Source organism: Artibeus jamaicensis, unplaced genomic scaffold (assembly GCF_021234435.1).
Source record: "Artibeus jamaicensis isolate MK-2021 breed Jamaican fruit bat unplaced genomic scaffold, CSHL_Jam_final contig_233, whole genome shotgun sequence".
Lineage (NCBI taxonomy): Eukaryota > Metazoa > Chordata > Mammalia > Chiroptera > Phyllostomidae > Artibeus > Artibeus jamaicensis.
This window is the reverse complement of record NW_026521486.1, coordinates 49,007,135-49,030,133: the sequence shown is the minus strand read 5'-3', so window position 1 is coordinate 49,030,133 and position 22,999 is coordinate 49,007,135. Positions and strand designations below refer to the sequence as shown.

The following is a 22,999-nucleotide window of genomic DNA, read 5'->3' as shown; positions in this document are numbered from 1 at the left end:
TGTGATATCACAGAACTGATGAGGAAAGATATTTTTGTCTTCTATAACATTTTTTCAATTCCTGAGATTCACTTCTGTAGAACATTAGTAAAAATGGATGATAGTCCCCTAGCATCTAAAGAAAAGAGGATTATACTTTACCAGTGCCATTTTTTGATTAACCCAAGTAAACCTAAGATAGAAGAAAAACTAACTTTTCACGAGCCTCATGTTGAACAGCTTGTTTTCTTTGAAGTATATTTTATTGGTTATGCTATTACAGTTGTCCCATTCTTTTTTCTCTTCTTTATCCCCCTCTGCCCGGTACCCCCATTCCCTCCAGCTTCGATCCCCCCCCCCCCGCCTTAGTTCATATCCGTGGGTCATACATATAAGTTCTTTGGCTTCTCTATTTTCTGTACTATTCTTAACCTCCCGCTGTCTCTTTTGTACCTACCAATTATGTGTCTTATTCCCTGTACCTTTTCCCCCATTCTCCTTCCCTTCTGCTATCCCTCCATATGATCTCCATTTCTATGATTCTGTTCCTGTTCTAGTTGTTTTGCTTATTTATTTATTTATTTATTTATTTAAAATTAATTTTTATTTATTTATCTTTTAGAGGGGAAGGGAAGGAGAGAGGGAGAGAAATACCAATGTATGGTTGCCTCTCGTGTGGCCCCTGCTGGGAACTGGCCCCTGCTGGGAACTGGCCTGCAACCCAGGCATGTGCCCTGCCTGGGAATTGAAAGTTGTTTTTTTTAAGGTTCAGTCGTTGATAGTTGTGAGTTGTCATTTTACTATTCATAGTTTTGATTTTCTCCTTTTTCTTAGATAAGTTCCTTTAACCTTTAATATAAGGGCTTGGTGGTGATAAACTTTAAGTTGACCTTATCTGGCAGGCACTTTGCCCTTCCATTCTAAATGATAGCTTTGCTGGAAAGAGTAATCTTGGACATAGTTCCTCGCTTTTCATGACTAGGAATACTTCTTTCCAGCCCCTCCTTGCCTGCAAGGTTTCTTTGAGAAATCAGCTGATAGTCTTATAGGAACTCCTTTGTAGGTAATCTCTTCTCTTGCTGCTTTTAAGATTCTCTCCTTATCTTTAATCTTTGGCAATTTAATTATGATATGTCTTGGTGTGTTCCTGTTTGGGTCCAACTTCTTTGGGACTCTCTGAGCTTCTTGGACTTCCTGGAATTCTATTTCCTTTGCCAGATTGGGGAAGTTCTCTTTCATTATTTTTCAAATAAGTTTTCAATTTCTTAGTCTTCCTCTTCTCCTTCTGGCATCCCTATGATTTGGATGTTGGAATGTTTAAAGTTGTCCTAGAAGTTCCTAAGCCTGTCCTCATTTTTAAAAATTATTGTTTCTTCATTCTGTTCTGGTTGAATGTTTATTTCTTCCTTTCGTTCCAAATAATTGATTTGAGTTCCAGTTTCCTTCCCTTCCCTGTTGGTTCCCTGTATATTTTGCTTTATTTTATTTTGCATAGCCTTCACTTCTTTCTTAATTTTGCATCCATACTCAGTAATTTCTGTGAGCATCCTGATTACCAGTGGTGTTTTTTTTAATTTTTTATTTTTTAAATATTTTATTTATTTTTAGAGAGAAGGTAAGGGAAGGAGAAAGAGTGAAAGAGAAACATCAACGTGTAGTTGCCTTTCATGTGTCCCCTACTGGGGACCCGGCCTGCAACCCAGACATGTGCCCTGACTGGGAACCGAACCAGCAACCCTGTGCTTCACAGGCCGGTGCTCAATCCACTGAGCTACACCAGCCAGGGCTGATTACCAGTGTTTTGAACTTTGCATCTGATAGATTGTCTACCTCCTGGTCACTTAGTTATTTTTCTGGAGTTTTGATCTATTCTTTCCCTTGGGCCATATTTCTTTGTCTTGGCATACCTGTTATGTTGTAAGGGGTGGAGCCTTAAGTATTAACCAGGGAGTTGCCACCCACTTCATTGCCTCGTGGCACTGTATGGGGGGGGGGGTGTCCAGAGAGGGAACAATGTTGTTTGCCAAGCTGTGGTTTGGTAATCATTATTCTATAGTGTAATTAACAACTGTCAGACCAAATCAAAAACAAATATTTCATGCCGAATATAATAATATCCTATGATCTTATGGTGAGGTTCAATTTATACATTATAAAACTTAACTAAATTGATATTATTCTGTAAGAAATAGGACACATATTATTGTTCCTGTTTATATTTAGATGAGTCTCAGAAATTAAGTGACTTACCCAAAGTTATGCTACCGGTAAATAGAACTAAAACTTTGTGCCAGGGCTTCTGTCCCAACCCCCCCCACACATACCTTTTTTTTTTTTTGAGTTTTTAAAAAAATCTATATTACACATTGATGTTCAGGTAGAATGGAGGTTCTTTTGACAATAGAGTTGTGGGTATGTGTGTATGTGTGTTTACTGATTTCCTTTTATCCAATATTTATTTTTTTAAATACTGAGTGTTTATATGTATAGTGCCCTAGTGCCAAATGTAAGGTTTCTCTTCTTGAATTTAGAGTTTCCCTGGGACAGAGGGTAGGAACAGGTAAAGCTAGAATGCAAGGTGTGTGTGTCTGAGTGCCCGCTGAGCACCACAGTGGGGGAAGGCCAGTGAAGTAAGTGATGATGACCTGCAAGTGGTGAGGGGATAGTAATAATACACACGAGAGGAAGAATTCACAAGATTATTCTTGTAAGAAAGGGACTAACTTAAGATGATAAGGAATCAAAATTGGGAGTTGGTAGTGTAGGTTAGTGGATAAGAGTAATTGATAATAAAGTCACGTCGCTTCATGACTGGGGTATATTCTGAGAAATGTGTGTTATGTGATTTTGTCACGTGTGAACATCATAGAGGGCATTTATACAAATCTAGATGGTATAGCCTACTTACTACACACTAGGCTATATGGTGTAGCCCATTGCTCTTGGGCTACAAGCTTGTACAGCATAATACTATACTGAATTCTATAGGCAGTTGTAACACAATGTTAAATATTTGTATATCTAAACATTGGAAAGGTATGATAAAATATGTATAAAAGAACAAAATGGTATACCCATGTAGGACACTTACCACGAATGGAGCTTGAAGGACTGGAAGTTTCTCTGGGTGAGTCAGTGAGTGGTGAGTGAATGTGAAGGCCTAGGACATCACTATACACTACTGTAAATTTTATAAATGTTGAACACTTAGGCTACACTAAACTTATAAATTTTTTCTTCAATAATAACCTTAGCTTATTGTAACTTTTTTACTTTATTCTGTGTATATGAGGGGAAAGGATAGAATACTATCTCAATATAAAGTTCAGCATGTGGGGCATCCCAAGCAAATTGAGAGCTCCAGGACTGGCATTAGGGCAGAGGTCAGGGTTGATAAGATAAACAGGTGAGTTGTCTGTTGAGGTGTAATGATTAAAGTGGGGTGAATTGATAATGCTCTTTGAGAGGTTGGAGGATTGAACTGCAGGAATGTCTGGGGTTGAGAGAGAAGAATAGAGAAAAACCCATAATCAAACTATTTGTAAAACTAATCTGGAGACTACTGTGGTCTGGCAGAGTTAGGGTTACCTCTTTGCTGTTTTACAGTATAGCACTGGAAGTTCACTTAAACTCTATTTCCTAGGCACTAGGCATCTTATCAGGAAAACAGTGTAGATCCAGGTACTTCTGTGAGATAACTTATGAGATAAGTTACTATGATGAGGAGATGTCCCCAGGTAGGTTCTCTGTGTCTTTAGACTTTTCAGGAATCAGGTTGTGTTTTCAAGAGAGTACCTCTCCCCAATCCTCACTCTAGAGAGTAGTATGCACAGAAACATAGGAAGGAAGAATAATGGACTGGAGGAACTTAAGAAAATGTGAGGATTTCTTTTAAAGGGGCAAAGGATCAGGTTGTTTATTGTCATTTAAGACATAAAAACTGCCCTGGCTGGTGTAGCTCAGTGGATTGAGTGTGGGCCTGTGAACCAAAGAATCAAGGTTCGATTCACAGTCAGGGCACATGCCTGGGTTGCAGGCCAGTTCCCAGCAGGGGGCGCACGGGAGGCAGCCACACATTGATATTTCTCTCCCTCTCTCCTTCCCTTCCTCTCTAAAGATAAACAAACAAAGACATAAAAACTTTCTTTTTTAAAAAAGATTTTATTTATTTTTAGAAAGATGGGGAGGGAGGGAAAAAGAGGGGTAGATAAACATCAGTGTGTGGTTGCCTCTCCCATACCCCTTACTGGGGACCTGGCTTGGCAACCCATGCTTGTGCCCTGACTGGGAATCGAACCAGCGACCCTTTGGTTCACAGGCTGGCTGGCACTCAGTCCTCTGAGTTAGAGCAGCCAGGGCTAAGACATAAAAACTTTCTGGGGGGGAAAATTATTTATTTATTTAAAGATTTTGTTTATTTTAGAGAGATAGGGATGGGAGGGAGAAAGAGAGGGAGTGAAACATCATTGTATGGTTGCCCCTAACACACCCCATACTGGGGATATGGCCTGCAACGCAGACATGTGCCCTGAATGGGAATTAAACTGGCGATGCTTTGGTTCGCAGGCTTGCACTCAATCCACTGAGCTACACCAGCCAGGGCAAATTTTATTTATTTTTAATTATATTTTATTTTTTATGCTATTGAAAGAAAAATTTTTAAAGATTCTATTTATTTATTTTTAGAGAGGGGAAGGAAGGGAGAAAGGGGGACAGAAACATCCAGGTGTGGTTGCCTCTTACACAACCCCTACTGGGGATCCGGCCCACAACCCAGGCATGTGCCCTGACTGGGAATCGAACCAGCGACCCTTTGGTTTGCAGATAGATGCTCAATCCACTGAGCCACACCAACCATGGCTGAAAAATTTTTTTAAACAACCAGTTTTTAGTATCCTAGCTGCACTGTGAAATTTGACTTTTTTTGCATTCTTGGACAAATGGAAGTTTTCCTAGGTATTGAGCTTACTGTCTACGTAGCTCAGAATATATAGACGAATGCTGAGATGATAGAAATCAATACCTCATATTAAAAGTGATCAGTGTTTTCCTTTTTTCCCCGGGAGTCGAAGGAAATGATTTGAATAGGCTACTGAATTGCCTGCTCCCATTTCTATTCTGTAGCATTTGAGTATGTTTGCCTGTTTTGTCACATTGTTGAGTCCAGGACTTCTCCGTGACTTCCATCTCTCTTCCTGCCAGTTTTAATGCTATTACTTTAGTTTTGTTCTTAGTTTAGAGAAAGATCTTTGTAATAAATTTGTTGGTCTGGTTGTTTAGCAGCTTGCTATGATAATGTAGCTTGGAACAGATACATTGCCATTAGAACATCTTGATTTCCGGCCCTGCTTCGGGTATATATTGCATCCAAGCTTGGAATTGAAAGCTTTTTTGCTATTAGAGCAATCATATACAAGTGAAAATGAATAATTCTGTAGCATTTAATAGAAAAATATCTTTATGTTTCTATATTCTTTCCTTTGTGGATTTTTTTCCTCTCCTGCCCTCATAGCATATGGTGCAATCTTATAAACAGTGTAATATCACTAAACCTTCATAAAAGATTTCTTCAGATTTTATTTAGAGCATAAAATAAGGATCTGGACTGGAATGTTGAAAGGGTGATTAGGCGAAACAGAAGAATCCTTTAATGGTATTTCTGAGGACGTTCAGTTTTTAAATGAAATTTGATTTTTTATTTTATTTCCTTGATAGTTTTCATAATAGCCAATTGTTATCTTTCTTTCTTGACTGTTAAATGAAGATCTTGTTTTCTCAGAGCGTTCCCAGTTAGTCTATTCAGAGCAGAACTGCTAGTAAGGACACCATTTTTAATGTAATATCAGCAGGTCTTTGGGGAGAAATACAAAGCCTGAAATTCACTATATAGAATACAGTAGCAAATGATTTTTCCTTTGCCCTTCTAACTGTGAAGGTGGTGTATTGTCTTCTTGACGCCAGAATGTGGTACAACATAAGCCTTTGCCTATACTTAGTGTAAATTTATTAGACATAGTCCCTGCACACAGTCCAGCAGAGAGCCCTGCATTACAGAAATAATTCTTGTGCTGCTGAGCTGGCGATTTCCCCATTTAATCACTTGTGTGATGTCATCTGTGCTGTTGGTAGGAAATGTGCTGACCATGTCCTGCATTTTAAAAGCCAGATGCAACAGGGGTACTAGCTAAAAAGAAATTAAAAATAAACCTTAAGGTCTTCAAAGTCCAGAAGGATTAAAGTGGCAGAAGTGTTATTAATCAACAAGCTTGACTAAGAACCACATTTTGTATTTGGTCACCTGGTAATGAACTAACATGCGTGCCCCTAACTGCTTTCCTCTCAGCGCTATAGTGATTGCAGAGTGGGGGAAAAGCAGTAGGTAGGAAGGGGGTATTAATTATATTTAGAGGTCTGAAATGCTTTTCTAATTTTCAAATAAGTGTTAAACTTTCCAACTTTGTTTTTATAATAAGGATTACACAAAACATCGATTGTTGGCTTGTCGTTCTTATGATGGTAGCTACAAATGGAAGAATCCAGATGTTAGTCACTGATGACTGTATTGGATTGCTACTGAGGCTTTTGTCTGGGGAGGAGGCATGACCCCTAACGTATATTTGATTTCTTGGCAGGAAGATGGATACCACGATGCTGAATTTGCGGAATCTGTTTGAGCAGCTTGTACGCCGGGTAGAGATTCTCAGTGAAGGAAATGAGCTCCGTAAGTCATTCTGAGCTGCCCTGTGTGAAGACAGAAAACAGACTTCAGAAAACAAAGCTGAAGTGTGTTCCAGCTTGAAAATCGTTTTTGATTTGGGTTACCTAAAAAGAAAGGGTTGGTCACTTAATCATGGTCAAAGCTTAATAGACACTCATTCTAAGTGGTTACTTTTTTCTGTAGTTCTTAAATGGATTTTGTTCAGACTTTATATTGTCTGGGTTCTCATTTCCACTAACAGTTACCAATTGCATTTTTGTACCATGAACTGAGCAGAATCTGCTGAATTTTTAAGGATGTTGCTTTTTTTCTTTAGAGAGTAGTTGTCTACAGTTTTTATCCTGGCCTTTCCCTGTATTCTGTAGAACATTTTCAGTTGAAGAGGAGAAAAATGTTACAACTTCTTTTTGAAGGAGGGACTATTCATCTGCTTTTACCCACTTAATATATTTGATGCTTAGTAATAAAGGATTGAGATGGATTGGAGACCTAGGGAGAAAAAGAAGGTGGCACTAAAACAGTCACCTGTGAAGAAGATAAGTGAGAAAGGAAGGTGGGGCCGGCAGCACGGACCTAGGTGATCTACAGGAATTACTCTCTGTGGGTTTCTGTTTGGTGTTGCCATCCTCTCCTACATCAGATTTTTATTAATACCTAATTTAGCAGGTGTTACTCTTAAGTCAGCCTCATTGATATAAAAGTAATGTACAGATTGTTTTGAACTAAAAAAAAATACCTACAGTATTTAGTATGGCATCTTGCTTATACCATTCAATATTTCCTTTAATTTGATTGATGTTTTTAATAGCTCTTATCCACTTACAGGCTTTTCAAAACAATATTCTATTTTCTCTCTCTAATAGCTGTTGCATGACCCTGTCATCTGGTACCAGCTCAGTAACCTTGATGGCATACTAATTAGGCTTCTCTTTGAGATCACATCATCCCAGAAGATGGATTACTTTGGAGTCTAGTGGGGAAGAGTACTGAATAAGAGATCTTAAAATTCAGGTTCATTTAGCAAATATCTAGTGAGAATCTGTCACAGCTTCTAGCACATATTGAGTTGAGGGAAAGGGATGACTGAATAGCTTCATGGAGAAAAGTAGGGTTTCAGTTGAGTCTTAGATGTAGGGTAGGGTCCCCCCAGACAGAGATGAAAGAGATCATTTAGAGTTGGGAACAGCCTGAGTGGAAGCAAGATGGTGTGGGGTGTGAGGGGAATAGGATAAAAGGGGGGATGACATCATCAGAGTTATGCTTTTGGAAGCTTCCTCTGGCTGAGGTAGAGATTGCATCAGAGGTGGAGGCGGGAGACTGATTAGGTCATGGCTGCCACTGCTCCAGAAAGACATAATAGGAGTCTTACCTACCTGGGATAGTGGTTGTGAAGGTGAAAATGAAAGGGAATGGGTGGAAGAGACTCTGAGAATATCCCTAGGAGCCAGCAGGTGATAGGGTGTGGGGGCAGATGGAGGAAAGAGGAATCTGAGGTCTGGAGTCTCAGTAGCTAGTGCTGACTTTTAATGGTTATTTCTGTGTGTATTTATCTGTGAAATAGGCATTTAAATGTCTTTTTCTTCTTTGTGAGACTGTTGTGAGGAGAACATGAGATACTAGTTGTGAAAGTACTTTGGAAGTAATTATGCAAAAACATACAAGATTTATTTTTATAGATACTCATTTTATAAGTAAATTTGTATCTTCCCATTGATTTCTGTTATAAAATAGGTATGTTTTGTCTCTCTCTTAAATCCCTAACTTGGAATGTTGCTTTTTTTCCCTTTTAAATATTTTGTTTATGCTATTACAGTTGTTCATTTTTCCGTGCTTTGCCCCCCATCTGCCTAGCCCACCACCCATTCCTACAGTCAGTCCCCACTCCATTGTCCATGTCTGTGGGTCATGTGTACATGTTCTTTGACTAATCCCTTTTCCTTCTTTCAACCAGTCCCCACCTCCTCCCCTCTCCCCTTATAGCTGTTAGTCTAGTCTATGTTTCTGTGCCTCTGATTCTATTTTGGTCATTAGTTTATTTTGTTCTTTAGATTCCACCTATAAGTGAGATCATACCATACCAAATTTGTCTTTCCTTAACTGGCTTATTTCACTTAGCATAATAGTCTCCAGTTCTGTCCATAAAGTTGCGTAAGTAAGAATTCCTTTGATGGGCACTTGGGCTGTTTTCAGCACTTGGCTATTATACATAACACTGCTATGAACGTAGGAGTGCATATATTCTTTAGAATTGGTGTTTGAGGATTCTTAGGATACATTCCCAGAAGTGGAATCTACTGGGTCAAAAAGCAGTTTCATTTGTAATTTTTTGAGGAAAGGCCATACTGTTTTCTAGAGTGGTTGCACCAGTCTGCATTCCTACCATTTTGGCAGGTGTGAGGTGATATTTTACTGTGTTTTTTAAAAAATTTATTTATATTTTTTAATTAATTAATTTATTTATCTTTAGAGGGGAAAGGAAGGAGAGAGGGAGAAAAACATCAATGTGTGGTTGCTTCTCGTGTGTCCCCCACTGGGAACCGGCCTGCAACCCAGGCATGTGCCCTGACTGGAAATCGAACCGCAATCCTCTGGTTTGCAAGCCTGCACTCAATCCACTGAGCTACACCAGCCAGGGCAATTTATTTATATTTTTAAAAGATTTTATTTTTTTAGAGAGGGGAAAGGAGGGAGAAAGAAGAGAGAAACATCAGTGTGTGAGGAAACATCAATTGGCTGCCTCTCAGACCTCCCAAATGGGCACCTGGGTTGCAACCCAGGCATATACCCTGACCAGGAATTGAACCAGTGACCTTTAGGTTTGAGGGACAGAGCCCAACTCACTGAGCCACACCAGTCAGTGTTCATTGTGATTTTAATTTGCATCTGTGTGATGGCTAGTGATGTTGAACATTTTTTCATATGTCTCTGGGCCATCTGTATTTCCTCTTTGGAGAAGTATCTATTCAGGTCCTTTGCCCATTTTTTTTAATTGGATTGTCTTTCTGGTGTTGAGTCTTATGAGTTCTTTATATATTTTGGAGGTGAAGCCCTTGTCTGATGTATCAGAGGCAAATATCTTCTCTCATACAATGGGCTTCCTTTTCATTTTGATGATGGTACCTTTTGCTGTACAGAAGCTTTTTAATTTGATATAGTCCCATTTATTTATTTTTGCCTTTGTTTCCCATGCCCCAGGAGATATATTGGCAAAAAATACTGCTACGTGTGATATCTGAAATTTTTTAAAATATATTTTATTGATTATACCATTATAGTTGTTCTATTACCCTCCTTCATTCCCCTCTACCCTGCACACCCCCTCCCCCATCATTCCCCCCCTTCAGTTTATGACCATGTGTTTCAAGTTCTTTAGACTCTATATTTCCCCTACTATTCTTGCCCTCCCCCCTATCTATTTTCTACCTACCATCTATGCTATTTATTTTCTGTACCTTCTCTCCCCTTCTCCCCCTCCTACTCCCCTGTTGCTAACCCTCCAAACAGACCTTTTCTGTTTGGTCATTTTTTTCCTCTTTCTGGTCCACTCCTTTGATTTGAGTCCCAGTTTCCTTTCCGTTATTATTGGTTTCCTGTGCATTTCCATTCATTTCAATTAGTTTAGCCTTCATATGTTCCTCTAATTTGTGACTAAAATCAACCAGTTCTGTGAGCATCCTGATCACCAGTGTTTTGAACTGTGCATCTGAAAATTTGGCTATTTCTTCATCACTTAAAATTTATCGGCTCTGGGGCTCTAAGTTCTTCTTGAGCCATGATTTGATCTGTTCGTGCCTGTTAGGTATGAGGAACGGAGCCTTCCTTGTTCACCAGGGTGGGGCCCCCCAGGTTGCTGGTTTGTGACGCTGTAGGTAGGGGCGGGGTCAGAGAGGGACAATGGTGGTCCCCTCTGCTGCTTCCTGCCACTGGGGCCTGCCTGGTCTGTCTCACTGCTCCTTCCTTCACCGGTTTATCTGCGCGCAAATGTGTGACCGTGGTTAGCCTTCAGTGAGTCCGCTGCCCCGCGCCTTCAGTGAGTTCACCACCTTGCACCCTCAGTGGGTCCGCCCACTTCTCCACACCTGGGATCTGCCTATGGCTCCCGGCACACCTGGGTCTCGCCCCCCCCCCCCCCCCCATTGGTCCAGTGGATCTTTCCTGCCCGACCCAGCTCTGCTGCTGGCTCTGCCTCTCTTACCGGTTTGGCCGAAAGGTTCGTTGTTGTCAGACTTTCGTGAAGTTCAGTTTTCTGTGGTTTTGGCTGTGTTTTTGTTGCTAAAACTTTGTTGTTTTTAAACTTGGTTGTGGGAGGAGGCACAGTGCTTCCACCTACGCCTCCATCTTGGTGGAAGTCCGGATATCTGAAATTTTCCTGCCTGTTTTTTCCTCTAGGATTTTTATGGTATTGTGACTTACATTTAAGTCTTTTATCCATTTTGAGTTTATTTTGGTGTATGGTGTAGTTTGTAGTCTAGTTTCATTTGTTTGCAGTAATAGTCCAGTTCTCCCAACACCATTTACTCCATTGTATTCTTGCCTCCTTTATCAAATATTAATTGAACATAAAGGTGTGGGTTTATTTCTGGGCTCTCTATGCTGTTCCATTGATCTGTATGTCTGTTCTCATGCCATTACCAGACTTTTTAATTACAGTGGCCTTATAGTATAGTTTGATAGCAGGTATTGTTATCCCTCCAACTTTGTTCTTCTTTCTCAGGATTGCTGAGGCTATTCGGAGTCTTTTTTGGTTCCATATGAATTTTTGGGATATATGTACTAGGTCTGTGAAATATGGTATTGGTATTTTAATAGGAATTGCATTGAATCTCTAGATTTCTTTAGGTAGTATGGACATTTTAATGATGATAATTCTTCCAATCCATGAACATGGTATATGTTTCCCCTTGTATCTTTCTCAGTTTCTTTCTTCAGTGTCCTATAGTTTTTTTTTGAGTACGAGTCTTTTATCTCTTTGGTTGAATTTATTCCTAGGTATCTTATTTATTTTATTGCAGTAGAGAATGGGATTGTTTTCTTAGTTTCTCTTTCTGATAGTTCACTATTGGTGTATAAAAATGCTATTGATTTCTGAGATTGATTTTGTATCCTGCTACTTTGTTGTATTCATTTATTAGGTCTGGCAGTTTTTTGGTGGAGCCCATAGGGTTTTCTGTGTACAATATCTTGTCATCTCCAAATAATGACAGTTTTACTTTCTCCTTTCCAATTTGGATGCCTTTTATGTTTTCTTGTTTGTTTACTGTGGCTAGGACTTCCAGTACTATGTCGAATAATAGTGGTGAAAGCAGACATCCCTGTCTTGTTTCTAATCCTAAGGGAAACACTTTTAGTTTTTTGCCCATTGAGTATGATGTTTGCTGTAGGTTTTTTGTATATGGCCTTTATTATGATGAGGTATGTCGCATCTATTCCCACTTTGTTGAGAGCTTTTGTCATAAATGGGTGCTGGATTTTATCAGATGCTTTTTCTACATCTGTTGATATGATCATGAGACTTTTTTTTCCATTTTGTTCATGTGCTGTATCATATTTATTGATTTATAAATATTGTACTAACCTTGGATCCCTGTATAAATCCCACTTGATCATAGTGTATGATCTTTTTAATGTATTGCTGGATCTGCTTCACTAATATTTTGTTGAGGATTTTAGCATCTATGTTCATCAGGGATATTGGCCTATAGTTTTGTTTCTTTGTTGTGCTTTACCTGGATTTGGAGTTAGGGCAATACTGGCCTTGTAAAAAGAGCTTGGAAGTCTTCTCTCTTCTTGAATTTTTTGTAATAGTTTGAGAAGGATAGGTGTTCTTCTCTGAATGATGATTGGTTAAATCCGCCTATGAAGCCATCTGGTTCAGGAGTTGTTTGCTGTTTTCTTAAAAATATATTTTATTGATTATGCTATTACAGTTGTCCCATTTCACCCCTTCATTCCCCTCCACCCTGCACACCCTCTCCCTCCCACATTCACCTTCTTTAGTTCATGTCCTTGTGTCTTAAGTTCTTTAGCTTTTACATTTCCCACACTATTCTTGCCCTCCCCTTGTCTATTTTCTGCCTGCCATCTATGCTACTTATTCTCTGAACCTTTCCCCCGTCTCCTCCTCCTACTTCCCTGTTGATAACTCTCCATATGATTTCCATTTCTGTGGTTCTGCTCCTGTTCTAGTTGTTGTTTCCTTAATTTGTTTTTATTTTAGGTGTGGTTGTTAGTAATTATGAATTTGCTGTCATCGTAGTATATATGTTTTTTATCTTCTTCTTTTTAGATAAGTCCCTTTAACATTTCATAAAATAAGGGCTTGGTGATGATGAACTCCTTCAGCTTTACCTTATCTGAGAAGCACTTTATCTGCCCTTCTAGTCTAAATGATAGCTTTGCTGGATAGAGCAATCTTGGATGTAGGTCCTTGTCTTTCATGACTCAGAATACTTCTTTCCAGCCCCTTCTTGCCTGTAAGGTCTCTTTTGAGAAATCAGCTGAAAGTCTGATGGGAACTCCTTTGGAGGTTACTGTCTCCTTCTCTCTTGCTGCTTCTAGGATTCTCTCCTTCATTTTAATCTTGGCTAATGTCATTATGATGTGCCTTGGTGTGTTCCTTCTTGGGTCCAACTTCTTTGGGACTCTCTGAGCTTCCTGGGTTTCCTGGAAGTCCATTTCCTTTGCCAGATTGGGTAAATTCTCCTTTATTATTTGTTCAAATAAGTTTTCCACTTGTTGCTCTTGCTCTTTCCCATTGTGGCACCCCTATAATTTGGATGTTGGAACGTTTAAAGATGTCCTGGAGGTTCCTAAGCCTCTCCTCGTTTTTTAAAATTCTTGTTTCTTCATTCTGTTCTGGTTGAATGTTTCTTTCTTCCTTCTGGTCCACTCCATTGATTTGAGTCCCAGTTTCCTTCCCATCACTATTGGTTCCCTGTCCATTTTCCTTCATTTCACTTAGTTTAGCCTTCATTTTTTCATCTAGTTTGTGACAAATCAACCAGTTCTGTGAGCATCCTGATCACCAGTGTTTTGAACTGTGCATCTGATAGGTTGTGGCTGTCTCTTTGTAGCTTAGAAGTATTGGCTCTGGGGCTTTGAGCTGTTTTTCTGGTTGAGCCATAATGTTTTGGTCTGTTCCCACCTATTACATATGAGGGGCAGAGCCTTTGGTGTTCACCAGGGCGGGCAACCCAGGTTGCTGGGTTGTGATGCTGTATGTGGGGGGTGGGGTCTGAGAGGGGAAAAAATGGCGCTTTGCTCCGCTCTATGTTGCTCTTCAGTCACTTCTGCCACTTCCCCCAAGCAAACCAGGCCTTTCTGGTGCTGATTCCCATGTGGGTGGGCTTGTGTGTGTTCTAGGACCCTGTGGGCTTCTCCAACGAATTTTCCTGTGAGAGTGGGAATCTTTCCCTGCGCCTCAACCCCCCACAAGTGTTTTCAATTGGTGTTTTGAGACTTTATTTCCTGGCACTACGACCCTGGGTTATGTGACCTGTCTCACTCCCCAGTTATCTCCAGTCCAGTGAATGTGGGACCGCTGCCTGGTCAGCCAGCCACCTTGTGCAAGGTGTCCTGCTTCTCAATCACCGCCTCACTGGGTCTGCCTGTTGCCACCCCACACCCGGGGTCTGCCAGCCACCGCCTGGTTGCCCAGGGTCTGCCCGGGGTGCCTTGCGCGCCCAGTGTCACCGCTTCCTGTGCCACGACCCCTCTTCCCTCAGCTGCCCAATTCTGCCCAGTCTACGTGTCTGGATGAATGTGTCTATCTTAACTCCTTGGTTGTTGGACTTCCATACAGTTCAATTTCCTTTCAGTTTTGGTTGTTACTTTGTTTCTGAATTGTTGTCCTTGTTTTGGTTGTTTGAGGAGGTACAGTGTGTCTACCTACACCTCCATCTTGGCCAGAAGTCTGGGTTTTTTGATTACTGCTTCAATTTCACTAGTTGTTATCAGTCTATTCAGGTTTTCTGCTTATACCTGATTCAGTTTTGGGAGATTGTATGTTTCTAGAAATTTATCCACTCCTCCCAGGTTGTCCAATTTCTTGGCATATAGTTATTCATAGTATTTTCTTTAATTCTTCGTATTTCTGTGATATCAGTTGTTACTTCTCCTTTTTCATTTCTGATTTTACTAATTTGGGTCCTCTTTTTCTCGGTGAGTCCTGGTAAAGGTTCTCATTTTGAAGATTTTATTTATTTGTTTTTAGAGAGAGGGGAAGGAGGAAGAAAAATATCAATGTGCAAGAAATACCTCTTGATAGGCTGCCTCTCACACACCCCCAACTGGGGATCTGGCCCCCAACCCAGGCATGTGCCCTGACTGGGACTGAACCAGCAACCTTTCAGTTCTCAGGCTGGCACTCAATCCACAGAGCTATTCCAGCCAGGGCAGAGATAGTGAGGGAGAAAGAGGGAGAGAAACATTTATTTGTGGTTGCCACTTGTGTACCCTCTCCTGGGGACCTGGCCTGCAACCCAGGCACATGCCCCAACTGGGAATCAAACCAGCCACCTTTTGCTTTGCAGTCTAGCACTCAGTCCACAAAGCCACACCAGCCAGGGCTTATGTCACTTATTTCCACACTGATCTTGATTATTTCCTTCCTTCTACTCACTCTGGACTTTGTTGTTGTTTTTGTGGTTCTTCTGGGTGTAGGGTTAGATAGTTTATTTGAAATTTTTCTGTCTTCTTGAGGTAGGCCTGTAATGCTACGAACTTTCAGGAATGCTTTTGCTGTGTCCCATAGGTTTTGGGTTGTTATGTGTTCATTTTCATTTATTTCCATGTACTTTTTTATTTCTTCATTGACCTCATTGATGACCTATTCATTATTTAATAACATGCTACTTATCCTCTATGTGTTTTAATGTTTTGGAGGGTTTTTTTTATTGAGGTTGATTTTTAGTTACATGCCGTTGTAATCTGAGAAAATGCTTGATTTGATTTCAGTTTTCTTGAAAAGGGTGTGTTCTGCTGCTTTGAGATGAAATGTTCTGTAAATATCAATTAAATCCATTTGATCTAGTGTGTTTAAGGCCACTGTTTTCTTGTTGATTTTTTTTCTGGAAGATCTACCCATTGGTGACAGTGGGGTGTTATAATACCCTACAGTGATTGTATTGCTGTCAATATCTTCCCTTAAGTCTACCAAAAGGTTTTCTTACCTTTATATATTTAGGTGCTCCCATATTGGGTGCATATATGTTTGCAAGGGTTATATCCTCTTGTTGGAGTGATCCCTTTGGTATTTTGTGGTGACCTTTGTCTCTTGTTATGGCCTATATTTTGAAGCCTATTTTGTCAGATGTAAGTATTGCTACTCCAGCTTTTTTTCCATCTCCATTTGCATGGGATATTTTTTTTCCAATATTTCACAGTCAGCCTGTGTAAATCTTTTGTTCTGAGGTGGGTCTCTTGTATACAGCATATACGTGGGCCATGTTTTCTTATCCATTCTGCTACCCTTTGTTTTTTTATTGGAGTATTTACTTCATTTACATTTAAGGTTATTACTGATAGGTACTCATTCATTACCATTTTATTCCTTTATAGCTATGTTCCCCTTTCTATTTCTTCTTAAAATAGTCCCTTTAACATCTCATGCAGTGCTGGTTTGGTGTTAATGTACTCCTTTAACTGTTTTCCGTCTAGGAACCTTTTTATTTTGACTTCAATTTTGAATAATAGACTTAAATGAGAGAGTAATCTTGGTTGCAGATCCTTGCTTTTCATTACTTTGAACACTTCAGGCCAGTCCCTTCTGGCCTGAAGTGCTCTGGTTGAAAAATCAGCTGACAGTGTTATTGGAACTCCCTTGTAGGTAACTGGCTGTTTCTTTAAGATTCTTTGTTTTTAAACTTTGCCATTTTAATTATGATGTGTCTTGGTATGGGTGTCTTTCGGTTCGTCTTAATTGGGACTCTGTGCTTCCTGAACTTGTGTGACTTTTCCTTCACCAGGTTAGGGAAGTTTTCTGTCATCATTTATTCAAACAGGTTTTCTATCCCTCACTCACTTTCTTCTCTTTCTGGTAGCCCTGTGATGTGGATATAGTTTTATTTCATGTTGTCTCAAAGTTCCCTTAAATCATCCTCATTCTTTTTAAGTCTTTTTTCCTTTTAGTTGCTCTGATTGGTTGTTTTTTTCTACCTTGTCTTCCAAATTGCTAATTCAACTCTCTGCTTCTTCTAGCCTGCTTTTAATTCCTTTTAGTGTATTCTTCAGTTCAGATATTGTATTAATTTCCAAGTGGTTCTTATTCAGAGTTTCTGTGTCCTTTTTCATGCTGATGTAGTTCCCACTAAGTTTCTTATAATTCTTGCTAAGGTCCTTTAGCACCCTTATAGCCATTACTTTGAACTCTGTTTGATAAGTTGATTGCCTCAATTTCATTTAATTCTTTTTCTGAGAATTCCTTATTTTCTTTTTTTAAGATTATTTATTTTTAGAGAGAGGGGAAGGGAGGGAGAAAGAGAGGAAGAGAAACATCAGTGCGTGGTTGCCTTTCAGGCACCCCCTACTGGAGACCTGGCCCGCAATCCAGGCATGTGGTCTGACTAGGAATTGAACCAGTGACCCTTTGTTTCTCAGGCTGGAACTCAATCCCCTGAGTCACACCAGCCAGGGCAGGATTTTTCATTTTCTGTTTTTCTTTTTTTTTTTTAAATTTAATCTTTATTGTAGTTTTCTCCTATTACCATTTAGTCCCCTTTTACCCATCTCCCCTCAGCATTCACCACATGGTTCCTCCTTTTCGTACGTTTGGGGGTTGTTTCTTTGTCTCCCCATTTTAGCTTACTCTGTTTGTTTCTATGTATTTAATAGACTGCTTTGATTCCCTGTCTTCATGGGGTGGCCTTATGGGGTAAGAGCCATGTGGGACTCCGTGGTGCAGTCTCCTTGGTCTCCTGAGCTGATGCTCTAGGAATGTCTCTTTTGTGGGTTATGTGGGCTCTCCTGTTGTAGTTGGGTCCTGATCGTTGTTGGTGGGATCTTCCCTCCAGCTGCCTAACTGCACGTTTCAACTCCTACCACATCTTGGGTGCTGTTGTACAGGTGCTGCCTGAACAAAACAAAACAACACAACACAAAAAATAGAGGAAAAACAAGCAAAAAACCAAAAAAACCCAAAAACAGATCCTAAACAACAATAGCAAAATCCATGACAAAGAGTAAAGAATGACAAAAATAGAAAGAGATAGTAAGGGAAAGTAGAAAGAGAAATAGTAAGTAAGTAGTAAGGGAAATAAAAATCATTATGACAGGAGATAAAGAAGATAAACAGTAAGAAGAAGGAATAGAAAGAGGAAACCACCAAAAAAAGAGCAAAGAAAGGGAAAGAATAAAAAAATAAGAAAGGAACGAACAAAAAATGGGGTAAGAAAGGGAAGAGTAAAATAGGAACTATGAAAGAAAAATTGAAGAAAAAGGAAAAAAAACAATAAAAAGTCTATGCAAAAGAAAAACTAACATGAAAGAACAAAGTAGAATTTTGCCTCCTGGGTTCTCCCTTTGTATACAGCTCTGATGTCTGAAGCTGCTGTAGGCCAATGTCAGCTGCTGTCCATGTCAAGCCCTGGCAGCCAATTTGAAGCTACAAGTGATCCCAGTTTGTAGCTGTCTCCTCCAGGCTTGACTGGGCCCAGGATGGGTGTCACTGTGCTGTAAGTCTGACTTTTATCAGCATAGGGCCCAGAGGTGGGTCAGCAAAGGCACTTCAGGCTCCACCTCCACCAGTCTGTCTGCTGTCAGTCTAAGTCTAGCCACTGACCCCACTCTCTCTGAGATGGCTCCTGGTGGAATCAGGAAAATGGGACCCCTGGATCTTATGTAGGAGGTGCCACTCAGACTGCAGGGAAGGTGGCAGGTATGTTCCCCTATCCTGCACCGCACTTTTGAGTCTGTCCTGGATCATTTCCCTGAACTTGGCAGGGTAGAGCTCCTAGCAGGAAAGTGAATTGGGGTCTCCAGATCCCAGAGTTTGTGTCTACTGGAAACCAGGAGGGTGTTTCTGTGGCTCTTCTGTGGGGGGAAAGCACCAGTCTGATTCCTGGGAAAGTATATGGAATGGCTGCGTCCTAAAGCCAGTCTCTGACATTACCTGAGTCTGTCCATGTTGCTGTCTCCTCAGCAGGGGTTAAGATGTAAGGTGGGGCAAAGTAAGGGGGAGAAAAAGATGCAGTGGAGGGGAGATGGCAAGCATGATTCCAGAGGGTAAGGCAAGTGTTTTCCTACAGGGTGGTATAATTGTTTCTTCCCTGGGACAGGCTTTTTTCAAGAAAAATGGCTGTTGTGGTATCAAAGTATGTTCCAGCACAGGGAACCCTGTAGCCATTCCCCCACATCTCTCCCCAAAGCCGCCTACTCCAGACTCTCCTAAGGTTACTGCAGTCTGCGCCACCCTCCCTTTGCCCAAGCCTGAGGTGAATAGCTGTGAAGGAGGAACCTGTGCTGTGGCCTCTTGGGAAAAAAATGGGGTTGAGAGGGGAGCTTTGTCTCCAGCAGCCTCTGTCCCTGGCAGACAAAAACCCTCTGGCCTTTCACCACTGATGGTACATGGGTGGCTGACCCTGGCACTGGGGCTCTGTTTGCCCCAGTGAAGTCTGGGGTCCAGGCTTCACTTCTCTCAGAGGAAAGCTTCCACAGCTGTGCCTTACCTTGGGCTGCTGACCATGGTAGCAGTGCCAGTCCCTTTCACGTTCCCACCCTCCCTGTCCGTCTCCTGGTGGTATTTGTCTGTCCTTGGTTAAGAGTCTCCTCTTCCATTAGTCTTTGGTTGTTTATTTTGGGTCGCTATTCCCCTCTTTATTTCCAGTTTGGTTCTAGGAGGTGGTGTGAGATAGATACTCTGCTGCCGTCATACCTCCCCATTATGTTCACTTTTGAGGACAAAGAGGCCCAGTGTTTTCTAGACTCCAGAAATCTCCTATCTGCAACCACCCAGTCTCAGTCCTATTTTTTGACCTTAGGAAATCTTCTCATGCCCGGGCATGCTGACTCTTTACTCTTGAGTTTCATCATAATAACTTCATTCCTCCTTCTCCTTTTTATATAGTCTTTTTTAAAGCTGAGTTCAAGGTTACTGAAAGATCAGAGTGAAGGTTAATATTCACATAAAATGGCATATAGTTAGGTATTTTGTTATCTTTGTTTTCCCAAGTCTGCATGAGTTTTACCTTTTATTTTATATGAGCTGCCTGAGTTTTATATTGTTGGTCTGTCAATGAGGAATAAATATAACAGTATTTATGAGGTGCCTATTGTATGCCAACACCATGCTGAGTTTGTACTATGCTGTATACAGTAGGCTATACTGAAGTGTATGTGATACGGTGCTTGTCTTCAAGAAGATTATGGATTTAAGTTTTAGAGACAGAATTTTTTCTCATGAAACAGATAATACAAGGATCAAAATATATGCTTGTGGGAAGTAGAGAAAAATTTAGTGTGGAACAAACAAATTAGGAAAGGATTCATAAAGCAGATGCAACTAGAAAAATGGGTACATGAAGAGTAGGTAGGGCGTTCCATTTGGAGTGCATAAGTGGGAAGACAGAAATGAGCACGGGTCTGTTCTGGGAGCCGGGACAGACTGGGTTAGCTACCAGGAGGTGTTGCGGTGGAGTGGTGGGGGTAAGTTTGGTCAGAGCGGTAAGGCGGGCTTGGATCCTTGGAGTTTAAACTCGATCTGAACAGCAATTCCACATCTGTGCTTTCAGTGAATATTTATTTACTTATTTTTTAATTTTTTAACAATATATTTATTTATTTTTAGAGAGAGGGGAAGGGAAGGAGAAAGAGTGGGAGAGAAGCATCAGTGTGTGGTTGCCCCTCATGTGCCCCCTACTGGGGACCTGGCCTGCAACCCAGGCATGTGCCCTGACTGGGAATCGAACCAGCGACCCTTTTGTTTCACAGGCCCATGCTCAATCCACTGAGCTACACCAGCCAGGGCTATTTTTTAATTTTTTAAAAATTTTGTTTATTTGTTTTTAGATGGGAAGGGAGGGCGAAAGAGAGGGAGAGAAACATCAATGTGTGATTGCCTCTTGTGCGTCCCTCACTGGGGACCTAGCCGGCAACCCAGTTATGTGCCCTGACTGGAAATCAAACCAGCGATCCTTTGCTTCACAGGCTGGCGCTCAGTCCACTGAGCCACACCAGTCAGGGCTCAATGAATAAATGCTGGCCATGTGTCAGGCAGAATGCAAGGCACTGGGGGTAAAAGAGCAAAAGAGACACAGGGTCATTGCCCTTAAGAGTCTTAGAGGATAGTGGGGAATATAAAAGGCCCAGGAGCAAAGGCCCTAGGAGGAGTGAGCTGAGAAAACAAGATTTCTGGAACTACTTTAATATGTTTGCTGAATTATAAACCAAATCCTGATGTGTGTGCGTGTGTTTATGAAACAAAGATTATCCTCAATTTACTTTTTAAATTCTCACCCAAGGATATGTTTATTGGTTTTAGAGTAGGGGTGTCCAACCTGCGTCCATGGGCCACATGCGGCTCAACACAAAATCATAATCATACTTAAAACATCATCAGATTTTGGGGGGATTATGTGTTGCAGTGCATTTAATGTGTGGCCCAAGACAACTCTTCTTTCAAGTGTGATCCAGAGACTAAAAGGATGGACACCCCTGTTGTAGAGAGAGAGGAAGGGAAAGAGAGAGAAACATCACTGTGAGAGAGAAACATTGATTGGTTGCCTCTCATACATGCTGCAACAGGGGGTCGCCACAACCTAGGTATGTGCCCTCACTGGGGATTGAACCCACAGCCTTTTGGTACATGGGATGATGTTTGAATCAACTGAGCCACCTGGCCAAGGCTCAATTTGTTTCAGGAAAATTTTCTTCTTTCTCCTTTTTGTTAGTTTCATTTTATAATTTAATGTATATGATTAGGTCTGTCTGGAAAAAGTACAGCCATTGCTAATACAGTGAGAACTGTTTGCTCAACAACCATGTAACCTGGCAGCCAAGGAGAGGACTGGAATGCACATGCGTGAACAATGATGACTTCACTGTAGCAGTCATTGGGCGGCAGGTGCCATCAAGTAAGCACCTGTACCATGTGGTCGTCACATTCAAATGACTCGTACAGCAATGAATGTGCATCAGATTTTACTTTAAGCTTCAACGTACCTCCGCAGAAACTATTTGGCTGATGGAGAAGGCCACACCTATAGGCAGCTGGTGATTGGCAGCTTCATAATGACAAATTGCCTGCTCATGCATCAACATCTTGTACAGAGGTTTTTGGCAAAACATCAATCACCCACCCTGGTGATTGATGATATATATATATATTTGGTCCTTGATATTTGCATTGTCTAAGATAACTAGGTCATAATATTCTCTTTTGCTGAAATCTTGGGTTGCTAGAATCTGGTAATTCCTTATGTGTTTGATTTCATTTCTGTAAATTGAATTGGCACCCCAATTTTCATTTGAAGTTTGTAATTTAGTCACATTATTCAAATTGCTTTAAAAGGGCACTCACTATATGGCCCTGGCTGGTGTAGCTTAGTGGACCGAGTCACCCACCTGTGAACCCAAAGGTCACCAGTTCAATTCCCAATTAGGGCACATGCCTGGGTTGCAGACTGGATCTGTGGTTGAGGGTGTACAAGAGGCAACCAACTGATATTTCTCTCATACAGTGAATGTTTCCCTCTCTTCCCTCTCCTTTCCCCTATCTTGGAAAATAAATAAAATATTTATTTTAAGTGCACTATATTGTTTCTATGCTCCTAGGTTAAATTCAAAATTGGAAAAGTGCTCTTACTACCTAAGAATCTGCTAGCCTTGTGCGAATTTGTCCTAATTTCAGCTGTAAACTGGGTTAGTTTGACCAACAGAGGTACACCTTTAAAACTTCCTTCATGGTACTGGTGGAAAATGATGCTTAGAGATAGACTCAGGTTAACTAGAAAATAGCAAGGCATTAGAAGAAAAGTCTTTGCCTGTAGCAAACGATAAGAATGAATGCCACTAGGGCTTTCATGCTTTGAGGTGCTGCCTTGGAAGTGATGTCTTTGCAGACATTTGAAGTAAGTCTGCATTCTGTTATCAGTGCCTCACCCAAAGCTAGTATGATCTTCTCTTCCTGTATCTTTCCAACAGGAATGTTTATATCCCCTTCAGGGCAGTGTTAAACAGCAAAGCAAATTGGCTTTTTACTTTCAAATCAATATTTGTATAATTATATAGCTGAATGGCATTGTAGGCCTAGACATCTGTAATATTAATCTACATCTACTGGAGCATATTATAATAGTTACATTTGAATTT

General features: G+C 40.7%; 1 protein-coding gene across 10 annotated transcripts in view; it reads left to right on the top strand.

The window, feature by feature from the left end:
• RACGAP1 (Rac GTPase activating protein 1) overlaps nt 1-22,999 on the top strand; it is a 63,526-nt gene that overhangs the window by 27,489 nt on the left and 13,038 nt on the right. For 8 of the 10 annotated variants that reach the window (XM_053662071.1, XM_053662070.1, XM_037136444.2 and 5 more), the window contains one exon: nt 6,612-6,700. In XM_053662071.1, the coding sequence (XP_053518046.1) occupies nt 6,616-6,700 (85 nt within the window). In that variant the 5' untranslated portion in view covers nt 6,612-6,615. Of the gene's footprint in view, nt 1-6,611; nt 6,701-21,630; nt 21,763-22,999 lie in introns of those variants that run through there. The other 2 variants (XM_037136473.2, XM_037136488.2) reach the window with 2 other exon arrangements.